This window comes from Oreochromis niloticus, linkage group LG4 (genome assembly GCF_001858045.2).
Source record: "Oreochromis niloticus isolate F11D_XX linkage group LG4, O_niloticus_UMD_NMBU, whole genome shotgun sequence".
In the NCBI taxonomy this organism is placed as follows: domain Eukaryota; kingdom Metazoa; phylum Chordata; class Actinopteri; order Cichliformes; family Cichlidae; genus Oreochromis; species Oreochromis niloticus.
Genome location: NC_031969.2, coordinates 18234542 through 18246826, shown reverse-complemented (window position 1 = coordinate 18246826; position 12285 = coordinate 18234542). Strand labels below are relative to the sequence as shown.

General features: G+C 43.7%; 2 protein-coding genes and 1 long non-coding RNA gene across 6 annotated transcripts; all 3 read right to left on the bottom strand.

Annotated features, from left to right (window-relative positions):
- Positions 1-47: 47 nt before the first annotated feature.
- LOC109201961 (uncharacterized) lies at positions 48-2423 on the bottom strand. The gene is made up of 3 exons (XR_002061911.2): positions 1965-2423; positions 1426-1526; positions 48-1268 (listed from the first exon to the last, which is right to left on the bottom strand). It is a non-coding gene; the product is annotated as an uncharacterized LOC109201961 (long non-coding RNA).
- Positions 2424-2568: 145 nt separating this feature from the next.
- Positions 2569-11778, bottom strand: LOC109201960 (puff II/9-2 protein-like). Its single transcript, XM_025906612.1, has 2 exons — positions 11728-11778; positions 2569-4033 (listed from the first exon to the last, which is right to left on the bottom strand). The coding sequence occupies exon 2, from the start codon at positions 4028-4030 to the stop codon at positions 3242-3244; it is 789 nt and encodes a 262-aa protein (XP_025762397.1). The 5' UTR covers positions 4031-4033; positions 11728-11778; the 3' UTR covers positions 2569-3241.
- Positions 5012-8461, bottom strand: LOC109201959 (zinc finger protein 609). Of its 4 annotated transcripts, XR_003219834.1 has the most exons (6): positions 8327-8461; positions 7940-8217; positions 6417-6718; positions 5437-5662; positions 5208-5327; positions 5012-5100 (listed from the first exon to the last, which is right to left on the bottom strand). XR_003219834.1 is itself a non-coding variant. In XM_025906614.1 (4 exons), exons 1-4 carry the CDS (start codon positions 8387-8389, stop codon positions 5586-5588), a joined length of 720 nt encoding a protein of 239 aa, XP_025762399.1. In that variant the 5' UTR covers positions 8390-8461; the 3' UTR covers positions 5147-5585. The 4 variants fall into 4 exon arrangements, 1 of the variants encoding a protein (XP_025762399.1); XR_003219832.1 differs by having other exon boundaries at positions 5208-5662; XR_003219833.1 differs by lacking the exon at positions 5012-5100 and having other exon boundaries at positions 5147-5327.
- Positions 11779-12285: the final 507 nt, after the last annotated feature.

The window sequence follows — 12285 nt, the reverse complement described above, 5'->3', positions numbered from 1 at the left end:
CTTTCATCAGCACCACAACACTTAATGCTAACACAACCTTACAAAACTCAGTTCACAACTACGCATTCTGATCTACAAAATATCAGTCATGGTCTGGCATTCCCAGAGCACAAAGCCCGGCAGGACATAAACAGTGTGGAATCATCAACATAATCAAGAAAAGGCAGAAGAGCTTTGAATGTCCTTCAAGAAGTCTGGAGAAGTGTTCCTGCAGGTCCTCACAGAGACGACAGAGAGCTGCTCAGAGAGTTCAGAGTGAGCTGAAGGATGAAGGTCAGACCAAACATTCACGTTCAAGCTCGTTACAACTGTAAAGACTTGATTTTTGCCTCGTATTCTGTATTTTTAATGAATATTTGCACGTTTCAGTGAATCGCTGCACCCGTTTCCAATTCTCCTGCAAAATGTAAAGAAACGAGGGCTCAAGACTTTTGCACAGTGCCGTCTATATTAAAGTAAAGCTGGATTCATTCTCATTTAAACACAGTGAAGGTGTTGCTGGTCCATCAGGTAATAAATCACAGAGCTTACAGTGATCACATGGTTTCAGACTCCATCACCTCCCAATCAAGGGTTCATACGCCTTTTTCTGGCTCCAATTCAAGCACTTTTTAAGCACTTTCAAGGTCCATGTTCAAGCTTTCCCAGCACATGGCCGAAAAAACAAACAGAAAGCATGTTTCACTTTGCATCACCTCACTAAGACCATGTGAAAATGAAAACGAATCATCTTAGGTTGACTTAAAAAGCCTTTCTTCCCCACAAAACAGGAAAACTGCACCAAACATCACATATTTCATGCACCCGTATGAACCCTGTTTACAGATAAATACAGATTCAATGAAACTGCACATTAATCCCATAAACATGAAGCTCTGACCTCCTACGTGACTGAAGGTTGATCAGTGACTAAATCAGTGGATCCTAACAGTGAGTCCGGAACACACTTCCTAGTTACCCTGCACAGTGCCTCAGGACTCCACTGCTGATGTTGTCAGGGCCAAGATGTCCAGATGAAGGGGTGGTGAAAAGCCAGCAATGTGTAGCGTGCTGTTGTCGTCGTTGTTGTTTAACCACGATTCCGTAAATGCCAGAACGGAGGCAGTTCTGTACTCATGGAAGTGGTTGATGCAGGCTTGCAGCTTGTCACATTAGCACATTAGCAAAGATAATGGACGGCAGCGCTCGTTGTTTGTGTGTCTGCCTCTTGAGTCTGGCTCTCACCCCACTCTTCTTTAATCCCCTCCTGGTCAGGGCCATGCAGAGATCTTTAAAGGGGCGGGTGCTCAAGTTAAAAAGGGGCACATTGAACCAGGCTGAATAACAACAAGACACATTCATCAAGAATCTAATATGGGATCGCATCATACTATATCAGTGTTGTGAGGTGGCGATAAGGCAAAGCAAACATAGCCTATGTTTTACCTGATGGGGTAAAATGTTGCTGTTGAGGGGTTTCTGCTGCTCCCGCTGCTGATAGTGCTGGAGGGCAGGGCTGTGTTGATCTGGGACTGTAGACAGTAAAACTTCCATAGGAGAGATGGTAGCCGATTAAACAAGTGTTATGAGATAATAACAAAATGCAAAGATTGGTGAAAGCGCTTGGAACCATAAGGCAACAAAAAACTGTGGTAAATAAACTAGGCTCTGCCTGTGAATCACTCTTTGCCTCTCTTCCTCCTCCCATCTCCTCATCTCATCTATCACTCTCCACTTGCTGTCCATCTGAGAACAAGGCGCAATTTGCTATTGCAATAAACTATTATTTAATTATCCACACTTAACAACTCTTGCACTTAATCTATAATAAAATGATGACAGAAAATATAATGAAATATATTTGAAATAAAAATTTAATACAATCAGTTTCTTAATGTATGTTCTTTAAAATACAGTGTGTTTATTAAATATCATAATTATAATATCCATAATTATGTGGATATGCATATTACATATATACACACAGAAGCGGACAGGATAAGACTAGCGTCATATCTGAGACAATAACCAGGGCCGGACCGTTTCTGACACCTCCATCGTTTTCATTGTGCAACAACACGGCAGCAGAGGACAATTTGATTTTGTCTTGGGAATAAATCACTACTGGAAATCACAGGACTCAGATCAACGCTCGATCTGCTCTCCAGAACCAGGAAAACGTGCTGAGATCACAGTGGGCGACAAATGTTCATCTGCAGAACGATGAGACAGAAACACAGAAGAGCCGTTTGTAAAGGCAGGAGGTACAGTGTTAACAGGCTGCAAGAAATATAAATACAGAGTCACGTCTGTCTCTATCAGTAATTATCATACAAAAGATACGACCCATGTGTACAAAGAAGTGTCCAGGCAACAAAAAACTGTGGTAAATAAACTAGGCTCTGCCTGTGAATCACTCTTTGCCTCTCTTCCTCCTCCCATCTCCTCATCTCATCTATCACTCTCCACTTGCTGTCCATCTGAGAACAAGGCGCAATTTGCTATTGCAATAAACTATTATTTAATTATCCACACTTAACAACTCTTGCACTTAATCTATAATAAATGATGACAGAAAATATAATGAAATATATTTGAAATAAAAACTTTATTTTGATTTGCTGCTAACTGCAAGGTTTTTATCTGTAGTTTTTGTAGTAGGAAGCACTGCAAAAACTACAATAAAAAAAGTGCAGTTAACAAATGTAGTGCTCTCCACTATGTAAAACCCTCACCTGAATTTTTAGGTTTTTCAGTTCAAGCCAATTAAATGAAACCCAAAAATTCAACCCCAACAATCAAATGATCCCCTATGAGCAAGCACTCTGGCAACGGTGGAGAGGAAAAACTCCCTTTTAACAGGAAGAAACCTCTGGCAGAACCAGGCTCAGGGAGGGGCGGTCTTCTGCCATGACTGGTTGGGGGGGTGAGGGGCAAAATAAAATCAAACATATAGGAGAGCACAGCGTATTTATGACAGGTTGGTGGGCTGTGGCTCGAGTCCAAAAGATGCTCGAGTCCCCTGCACCAGCGGGAACAACGCCAGGATGAAGATGGACTGTGGCTGGAAAACATCATTACTGTTTTTAAAGGGTAACTTTAAATCCACAATTGTAGCGATCCCCGCTCTTTGAATGATCCCCGGGACATTCCCTTCAGCCAAAAAGCTTTGAGATGGCCCAGCAAGCTGCAGGAACAACAATGGCCGCTGTGGCAAGACCTGAACCTACTTTAAGTAGGCGCTGATTATTTTCCACAGTTTTCATGAGTTCTGCATTCGCTTTCCTGCTATTTTCGAGCTCTTCCCTGAGCTCTGCGTTGTCTTTCCTGCTATTTTCGAGATCTTCCTTGAGCTCTGCGTTGTCTTTCCTGCTATTTTCGAGCTCTTTCCTGAGCTCTGCGTTGTCTTTCCCGCTATTTTCGAGCTGTTCCTTGAGCTCTGCGTTGTCTTTCCCGCTATTTTCGAGCTGTTCCTTGAGCTCTGCGTTGTCTTTCCTGCTATTTTCGACCTTTCCCTGAGCTCTGCATTGTCTTTCCTGCTATTCTCGAACTCTTCCCTGAGAACTGTGTTTTCTTTCCTACTATTTTTGAGCTCTTCCCTGAGATCTGCGTTTTCTTTCTTAATATTTTCGACCTTTTCCATGAGTTCTGAGTTGTCTTTGCTACTATTTTCGAGCTCTTTCCTGAGATCTGCGTTTTCTTTCTTAATATTTTTGAGCTCTTCCCTGAGATCTGTGTTTTCTTTCTTAATATTTTCGAGCTCTTCCATGACTTCTGAGTTGTCTTTGCTACTATTTTCAAGCTCTTTCCTGAGATCTGCGTTTTCTTTCTTAATATTTTTGAGCTCTTTCCTGAGATCTGCGTTTTCTTTCTTAATATTTTCAAGCGCTACCCTTAGTTCTGCAGTTATTCTACGCTTGTGCTCAAATTTAAGCACTACGTCTCTGTGAAGGTGAGACAGGCTCATCTCACTAGCCTCAAACTGCAGCATTAGTGATTCCTCTCCACTATCGCTTCCAGAAGGTAAGTTATTTAATGATTCCTGTGACATTTTTTTAAAGGTTTAAAGCACGGTGTCACAGGTTAAATACGTATTAGCTTTGTCTAAAACAACTGGCTGTTTCTGAAAATGCTCCAATGTAAACTGTTAAAGGAGCTCCCCTATTTAAGGACTCGGTTTAGCAGAGAACATGACGTCGCCCGTGACGTCACAATGGTCCTTTGAGAAGATCAAAGAGCGCTGTGGATCATTCTGCGCATGCTCAGATCATACATAATGAAATGAAATTCATTTTTAAATACTTTGCTATCTAACAAAGGTGACTTCCCTCTAACAAAGGTGAATTTTCCAACATCTGCTGGTGATTCACCGTTATCAACCCTTAAACTCGTGAATTGGCTCTCTAGCTTTTACGTTTACGTTTCGATTGCTACTGTTGTCTATCACATATGTATTATTTGGAACCCAGCTTACCTGTAAAACAGCAGGTAACAGGAACTACCTGGTGCGCCAGCTCTGCACTACTCTTCTTCTAGCGAGGTGTGGGCTACTGATGCGTAAGACACCGAGCGCCCTCTGCTGGCGGAACTTATATTACAGCAAAATAGACATTAACAGTAGTTTTTCCCAAAAGAAAAGTTACTTGAAGCATCAAAATAAAATGGGGGCTGCATTTTTCATGTATTCATCTATATCATAGTGCCACACATGCCCAAAACTTAATTTAGCACATTAAATAAATGTGAATGACTAGAAAAAGTTGTTTCCTAAAGAAAACTGTGCAAAATCAAAATATGAAACTCCAAAATAAAGTTTATTTAAAGCCACTGAGGTTACAGTGATCCTGAAATATATGTACATGTGCTTTGCAGTACATTAGGCAGGTCAGTTCTCTACGAGGCCACATATTACCGAATAAAGTGAATAATCGATGGATCGACATCCATAAGCACACTTCTCCATTTGTTTTATGTTTTTAAACCAGGAAATATTTTATTCTACACAATGAAACCAGAATCTGCAAGCTTTTTGTTTGAAAGAAGAACCCTTTAATCTGAGCGAATTCCTCCTGCCTTCCATCATCCCAGGACCTGAAGACATTTCACGACATCAGCTTCTCTCTGGTGTTTTCAGGGAATAAATGAGGACACTGAGCTTGAGCACTGCTCCACCAGCTACAGGTTTAATATCAGATCAACAACAGTAGAAAAACAGAGGCACAGCCTACCAGACAAAAAGAAGAGTAGGAGGCCGGCCCCCCTTCATCCACAGTGTTCTCTTTATTTCACGTGAAGCTGAAATGCATCCAGGTAATGGTGTGATGTCATCCAGAGCTGAGCCCGTCCTTCTAAAAGAGGTCAGACGTCACCGCAGGACATAAAAACCCAATCCGAGTGCCGTAAAATGACAGAGTGCCCAGTCGTCCCTGCAGGTACGTCACTGTGAATTCTGCCCACCTGCATCCCAGCAGCACCTGTTGGCTAACGGGACCGCCCAGAACCGGCAAAACCAAACGGGACCAGGATCCGGTCCAGCAAGGGTCAGAGCAGTCGGCTGGACGTCCAGGCAGAGATGTCAAACATACACAGAACACCATGAACTGATGTCACGGAAACAAAAACGCTTCTTCACTTGATCCAGTCACATGACTGAGAGGCATAGAGGCTGGCCAATCAAGTGTGCCTGTAGAAAGTGAGAGGAGATCACGGGTCATAAGATTTTACCAGGGAATGGTTTGAAATTAAAACAACAACAACAGAAGAAGAAGGTGATGATGATGATGAAGAGGAGGCTGACGTCTTGTTCAGTAACACTGTTTTTTTTATACTGAGATTCAATGATCTGACCAGTAGGTGGAGACACGTGAAACAGGGCAGGTGAATTTAAGTACAGGTGCAGAGGAGCGGCACAGAAGTCCAAGCATATTCATGGATGTGATGAGCACCTGCGCATTACTCACGCATAATTGCTTTTTATTAATTGCAAGTTTTTGGTGTGTTTAAAAAAAGAGGAGCAAGAAAAAGCAATAACAATAATGTGTGGGGGTCAAACTGTGACCCCAGGAAGACTCCCCAGAGCCGTCCATCTAAACAAAAGGCACTTAGCCTAAAACAGATATAGATACGTTTATCCTACCATAAAACAATCAAACAAGGTACGACCTCTCCCATGCTCCCAGGATGTGGGTGTGAAAGTCAGAGAGCTCTGGAATGCACACAAAGCTTGCAGACTATTAAGGATCAAACCTCTACCAATCTACACCTAATTATAAAACTCTAAGAATATATAAGTAGATATTTCTAAGCATAAATGACAATCACAATACAAATCTAACAATCACCATGGCTGTGTGGCTGGTCACTAAACTGAGCAGGTTGTCCTCCAGTCTGAGAACACCTGAGCTAAAGAGGATCTAAAGGCAGCAGGCGAGGCTCACCTGAGGGGTAGGACAGGTCGTACAGAGGGTATCCCAGGTGGTGATGGGACTGATGCGTTGCGAGGGCGAGGAGCGTGGCTGGTCGCCCTCCCTTTCTCTCCCGCTCCCGCTCATGCGGCGTCTTGCTGTCCTGGATGGACAGCGACTTGCTTTTGTACTGGCTGTCGTGCAGCTGCAGCAGGTCCAGATCTTTGGCCTCACTGGACAGCTTCACAGACGGACTTGACCTGGAGGGCTTCTCGCCGTCCTCGCCTGCGACCACCTTCCCGCCGTATGAGGAAGCGTAGTAACTGGCTGGCAGCCTGGAGAGACCAACATAAAGAAACAACACGGATCCGCGGACGGTTCGACATGATGACGTGACGGCAGCTTGAGGCAGTGAAGTTTCAGGCAGCAGCTCTAAAGGTACAGTACACCATTTTTCAGGTTATTTAATGAAAAGACAACAAAAAGTGGTGATTTGTGTGTAACTGTGTTCTCCAACAAACTTAGGAATTCTCACAAACTAAGAATGAATCCACTAAAAATACAAAGGAGCTCCGTGTTACCCCCACCAGCTTTGACTACAATGGCTGAGATGGATCCACCCAGTCACGTTTTATGTATGTGGCTAGAGACTGCCCACAAATGCATGACGCCAAAGGCAGAGGAGAAGAGAAATCGTAGGCGTTTGTTTGCCTTGGAGGAGCTTTTAAATTCATGCCTGCATCTTCAGACTTGAGATATGAAACAAGAGTGTTTTATCCTTCACCAAACACATAACAACAGGAAGGAAAGAGACAACGCCACTTTAATAAAATGTCATCCTATTCCTTCTCACCTCAAACTATAGCGCCAAATCACAACAACAGTTTCCACAAGGCCACTTACAGTGCAAGGTGAAGAGCCTACAACAGGCTACAGTAACACTGACTTTGATGCGTCTTTGTTGACTTGGATGTTTGTCCCACAGTGGCCACCGTAGCCAGGATTAAACATGCAGTGGTGAGATAGCTTAAAGATCTTTAAACCTGTCAGAGTTCGGTTGAGCTTTCAGCATCAACTCCTCTACAGCGTTTTTAAAGCTTCACGCTTCTTTCGGGGGCCAGTGAAAGTCTGATCATCTGGGGCCGTGCGCTGCATTCGTCTAATTTTATATTAATAATGTGAATGAAAATGAACAGAAGTAAATTTTAAGCGTCTGCTGGTCTAAAACAGCCTGATCTGATTTGTTTACACAGAAATGTGGAAAAAAGTGAAAATTGGTGGTTTTTAGAGGAAGTTGCACATTGAACTGTGGCTTCCTGAAGTCTTATCACCGTGAACAGTTGACAGGTTTGGTACCGGCGAGCCTAAACAGAAACCAAAACCAACAGCTGGCATTCGCTCGTCCCTCAGAAACCACAAAGAAACATGACTTTTTACATTTCGGTCAAACCAAAACACTCGCGCTCCTCCCTGGTTTTCACTCTCCAGTCCTCGCCGCCCTCATGCTCTCTTTGGTGCAGCATGCGCCTGCTTTATGTCGTGTTTGAGTTTCTCACCTGGGTAATTCTGCATCATGACCGAGGGCATGCCTCTGTACCCGGGGTGGCTCGGCGCGCCTCCTTCCCGCCCCCGTGGAGCTCCTCGGAGGCCAGCTGTGTCCTGCCCTCCGAGCCTCCTTTGCCGACTCATCTTTCTGGAGGCTCTCCTTGGGCCGCAGCCTCTCTTCCTTCACCTTCCTGTCCCGCTCCTCCTTCCACCTGTCGTCCTCCTGCGGTTTCGGAGCCTCCGAGTATTTGCTGGGGTAGACGGAGGACCACAGACGCGAGTTGGGCTCCTGCAGAGGGGGAGAAACCTAAGTCAGCATCAAATTAACCTCAATCAATCTTAAAACACAAGCGAGGCAGAAAGAGCCGTGACAGAGGGAGGAGACTGGACACCTTTACCTGTCTGTACCACATGGCGGCTTCGACACTCTCCGCTCGGCCCGACTCCACCCCTGTTGGCATAGGTGGGGGAGTAGTAGGCGTCGTAGCTGGGGTAGTGCGGCGAATCTTTATTGGACGCCTGAGGGGGAAACAGCGTCTTCTTGACGCCCTCACGAGGTCCCTGGTCAGGCTCTGGCTTGACCTTTACCCCCCCCCCCGCCTTACCCTCGCCGTCCTCCCCAGCATCAGAGATGTCAGAGTGGGCAGGGCTACCGGTCTTGACCGACGTGTTGTCGGCTCCGTTCTGGTCCATGTGGAGCGTGGGCGCCAGGCCAGCCTCCATCCTGCTGGCCACGCCGATGGACGGGCTGGGTGCGTTGTCAGAGAAGCTGTACACCTTGTCGGCTTCGGCTTTGATGCTGGCGAGCCGGCTCTGCTGAGATTCTGAGGAGCCGTTTAAACATATTAAGGATTGGCCATTAACATTAAAATGTTGTTTTATGAAACATACACACACACACATATGAAAAGAGACAGAGTATGTGTTGCCCCCCTGGTGTGACAGGTGCCTGGGAGGGGTGCAATCCTAGATCCCGCAGCTGTATATTGAAATAAAGAGGCACAGATCATTAACTTGTTTACAATTCAACTGCAGGATTTATTCTGCACATCAACAGGGGAACAAGTCATTAATCGCCTCTGATAAGAACCAGCAATTCTTTGTAACGTGTGGCATAACAGCTGTCAGCGCATTGTCAAAAGTACAGGAATAATAAAAAAAAAAAGTACAGGAATAACCTTGGCGAATATACATTAACCATCATACATATAGATAACATTGGCTCGCAGTGACCAGGTTGCCTCAGCCTTTGTTCCGGTTACACATACATATCACTTGCATCAAGAAATACAATGTACTGTAACTCACAGCCCATGAATAGCAAATAACTATTCATATACAGCACATGAGTGGCTATGCAAGGATCAATTACAGCCTTTGCATCCTGTCTTACTTCAACAAGACATATAGAGAACACACAACTGAGAACGTGCATTAGCATCGCTACGGTACTTGAAACTCACTTTCCCCGCTAGTTAGTCCCTTAGCCTAGCATGATCACGTTCACATCACGATCAAAACACAACAGTACTTAACTTATAACGGTATACTTTCATTCACGAGTTCACAACAGTCTTATTGCTTCTACTGTGTTACCTATTAGTCATTTTGAGGACTAGTAACCCACCTGTATATTGAAATAAAGAGGCACAGATCATTAACTTGTTTACAATTCAACTGCAGGATTTATTCTGCAGATTTGCCTCCCAGGGGGGTTTACGCTTCTCCTGGCCACTATGCGCCACCTAGTGGTATTTTTAAGTAATGCCATGGAAGATGTAAAGTATAATTAGAAAATACTGAATCAACACCGAAAGATATAACAAAGACCAAAATATAACTGGGGTGTTCCCTTTTTTTCTTTGTTTGAAGACATAAACTGAACTAACATCCCCATAAGTCTTTTTATCTCTTAACTTTTTAACTATTGGTGTAATCCAGATTTACCAGCCACACATTTCAACTTAAACACATATGTTAACCTATTACATATGCATAGTATGCGTCTCGTTCCTCTTTGATTTTGTCCTCCGATGGGTGTAGATGAATAACTTTTACTCTTTGATTTTTCATGATGCGGCACGATTTAAGCAGAAGTTGCCTAAACACTCAGGAGTTCACCTCTTTGCATCTGTGTGAAGGCTGGAGGCTGGTGGTGAGGAGGGGCTTTAATAATTGTACGCTTCATCTCATAAATCATCTGCACATTTTGAATGTTATCTTCAAATGTGGTTTTCTTTATATTATTAAATTAAATTATCTGTGTACATTTTTGGAACACACTGATTTAAAAACAGAAGAGTTTCCATTAACAGTTTTTTACCTGCAGTTGTACAGCTGTTCATTTTTACTCAATAACTCACATAGCTGGACTGGCCATCGGGCATACCGGGCATTTGCCCGGGGGGCCGCTGGCGATTTTTGTTTTTATGGGCCGATGGATTTTTTTTTAATTTTATTTTATTTATTTTTTTTAGGAAGGGTATATATAATGAAAGGTGTTGGATTGGCCAATTGGTCATGATCGACTCTGGGCTGGACCAATTACAGCCGAGGAGGCCGGATGCACCCTCCCCCTTGTTTAGCAATCTTATAGACGAACTAAAGAAAATGGAGAACAAAACAAGGAAAGGAGGTGTTTATGAAAATATCACTAAATCTGTCATTTATTAATTTTAATTTTAATTAATGATCATGTCTCACCTCTAGTGTTCTTGGTCTTAATTTAAGGTTTTTCCTATAGCGATTGACAGATCACGTGACTTTCGCGCATTGCATGCCGGGAACTCGAGGCAAAACAATCCAAGTACCGCATCAAATGCAAGCATTTGCAGCACCGCAAAACGTTCATTCTCTCGTTCCAGTACCTCGCCGGCCTCGAGGCAGACTGCCCGCCTTTGGAATCATGATCCCACAGAGCGGGACATTCACTTCAGCCAAAAAGCTTTGAGATGGCCCAGCAAGCTGCAGGAACAACAATGGCCGCTGTGGCAAGACCTAAACCTACTTTAAGTAGGTGTTTGGCACCATGACACCACGAACCATGGGCCTCAGCCTCCTCAGGTTCAGGAGCATTTCTATTTATTATACACTGCGCTTCTTCCACTAGGCGCTGATGATTTTCCACAGTTTTCCTGAGTTCTGTGATTTCTTTTGTAATATTTTCGTACCCTCTTCTGAGTTCTGCGTTGTCTTCCTTGAGTTCTGTGTCTTCTTTTGTAATATTTTCGTACCCTCTTCTGAGTTTTGCATTTTCTTCCCTGAGTTCTGCGTTTTCTTTTGTAATATTTTCGTACCCTCTTCTGAGTTCTGCGTTGTCTTCCTTGAGTTCTGTGTCTTCTTTTGTAATATTTTCGTACCCTCTTCTGAGTTCTGCGTTGTCTTCCTTGAGTTCTGTGTCTTCTTTTGTAATATTTTCGTACGCTCTTCTGAGTTCTGCATTTTCTTCCCCGAGTTCTGCGGGTTTTTTTGTAATATTTTTGTGCCCTCTTCTGAGGTCTGCGTTTTTTCTTTTTATATTTTCGTACCTTGTTTTGAGTTTTGTGTTTTCTTCACACATTTTTTTGATCTCTTCCCCGTGAGCTCTCTTACTGTCTTTATACTTTTCGCTGATTTCATCTCTCTCCCTTATAACGGCAGACAGCTCAGTAGTACTTGTACTGTTGGACTCAGAACTTAGCCTTACGAGTTCCTGAAGGTGAGACAGTCTCATGTCATTAGCCTGAACCCGCAGCCTGAGTGATTCCAATTCATTATTCCTTCCAGAAGGTAAGTTATTTAATGATTCCAGTGACATTATTTTAAAGGTTTAAAGCACGGTGTCACAGGTTAAATACGTATTAGCTTTGTCTAAAACAACTGGCTGTTTCTGAAAATGCTCCAATGTAAACTGTTAAAGGAGCTCCCCTATTTAAGGACTCGGTTTAGCAGAGAACGTGACGTCGCCCGTGACGTCACAATGGTCCTTTGAGAAGATCAAAGAGCGCTGTGGATCGAGGAGGAGCCAAGATGGCGCTCTGAGCAGTCACGTATTGCTGAGCTCTGCGAACCTGGCCTTTCTTAAAATATATATTACACACAGTGAACAGAGACTTTATTTACGCCTACGCAATAGTCATCCTTTACTTCTAGTTTTGGTATCTATTTGTGAACCAAAATGAGCAAACCCGAGAAGAGAAAGAACGAATCTAAGAAGCTCCAAGCTATTAGCAGCTCCGTTAGCAAACTTGCTAATGTTAGCCAAGCTGCTCAGTCTTCTCTCGCTACTGAGAAGCCCGGCGACACTAAAAATACTCTCATCGACTCCATGCACGACTATTTGGAGGCAGTTTCCGAACCGCTTCAGTATTCACGGATG

What these genes read in the sequence shown, in the direction of transcription:
- LOC109201960 (XM_025906612.1), bottom strand. Translation starts at nt 4,030, where the DNA reads ATGTCACAGGAATCATTAAATAACTTACCTTCTGGAAGCGATAGTGGA.
- LOC109201959 (XM_025906614.1), bottom strand. Translation starts at nt 8,389, where the DNA reads ATGCCAACAGGGGTGGAGTCGGGCCGAGCGGAGAGTGTCGAAGCCGCC. An exon ending in CCGCCATGTGGTACAGACAG is followed by an intron (nt 8,218 to 8,326) that starts GTAAAGGTGTCC and finishes CCCCCTCTGCAG; the next exon opens with GAGCCCAACTCGCGTCTGTG. An exon ending in CGACCTGTCCTACCCCTCAG is followed by an intron (nt 5,663 to 6,416) that starts GTGAGCCTCGCC and finishes CACTTTCTACAG; the next exon opens with GCACACTTGATTGGCCAGCC.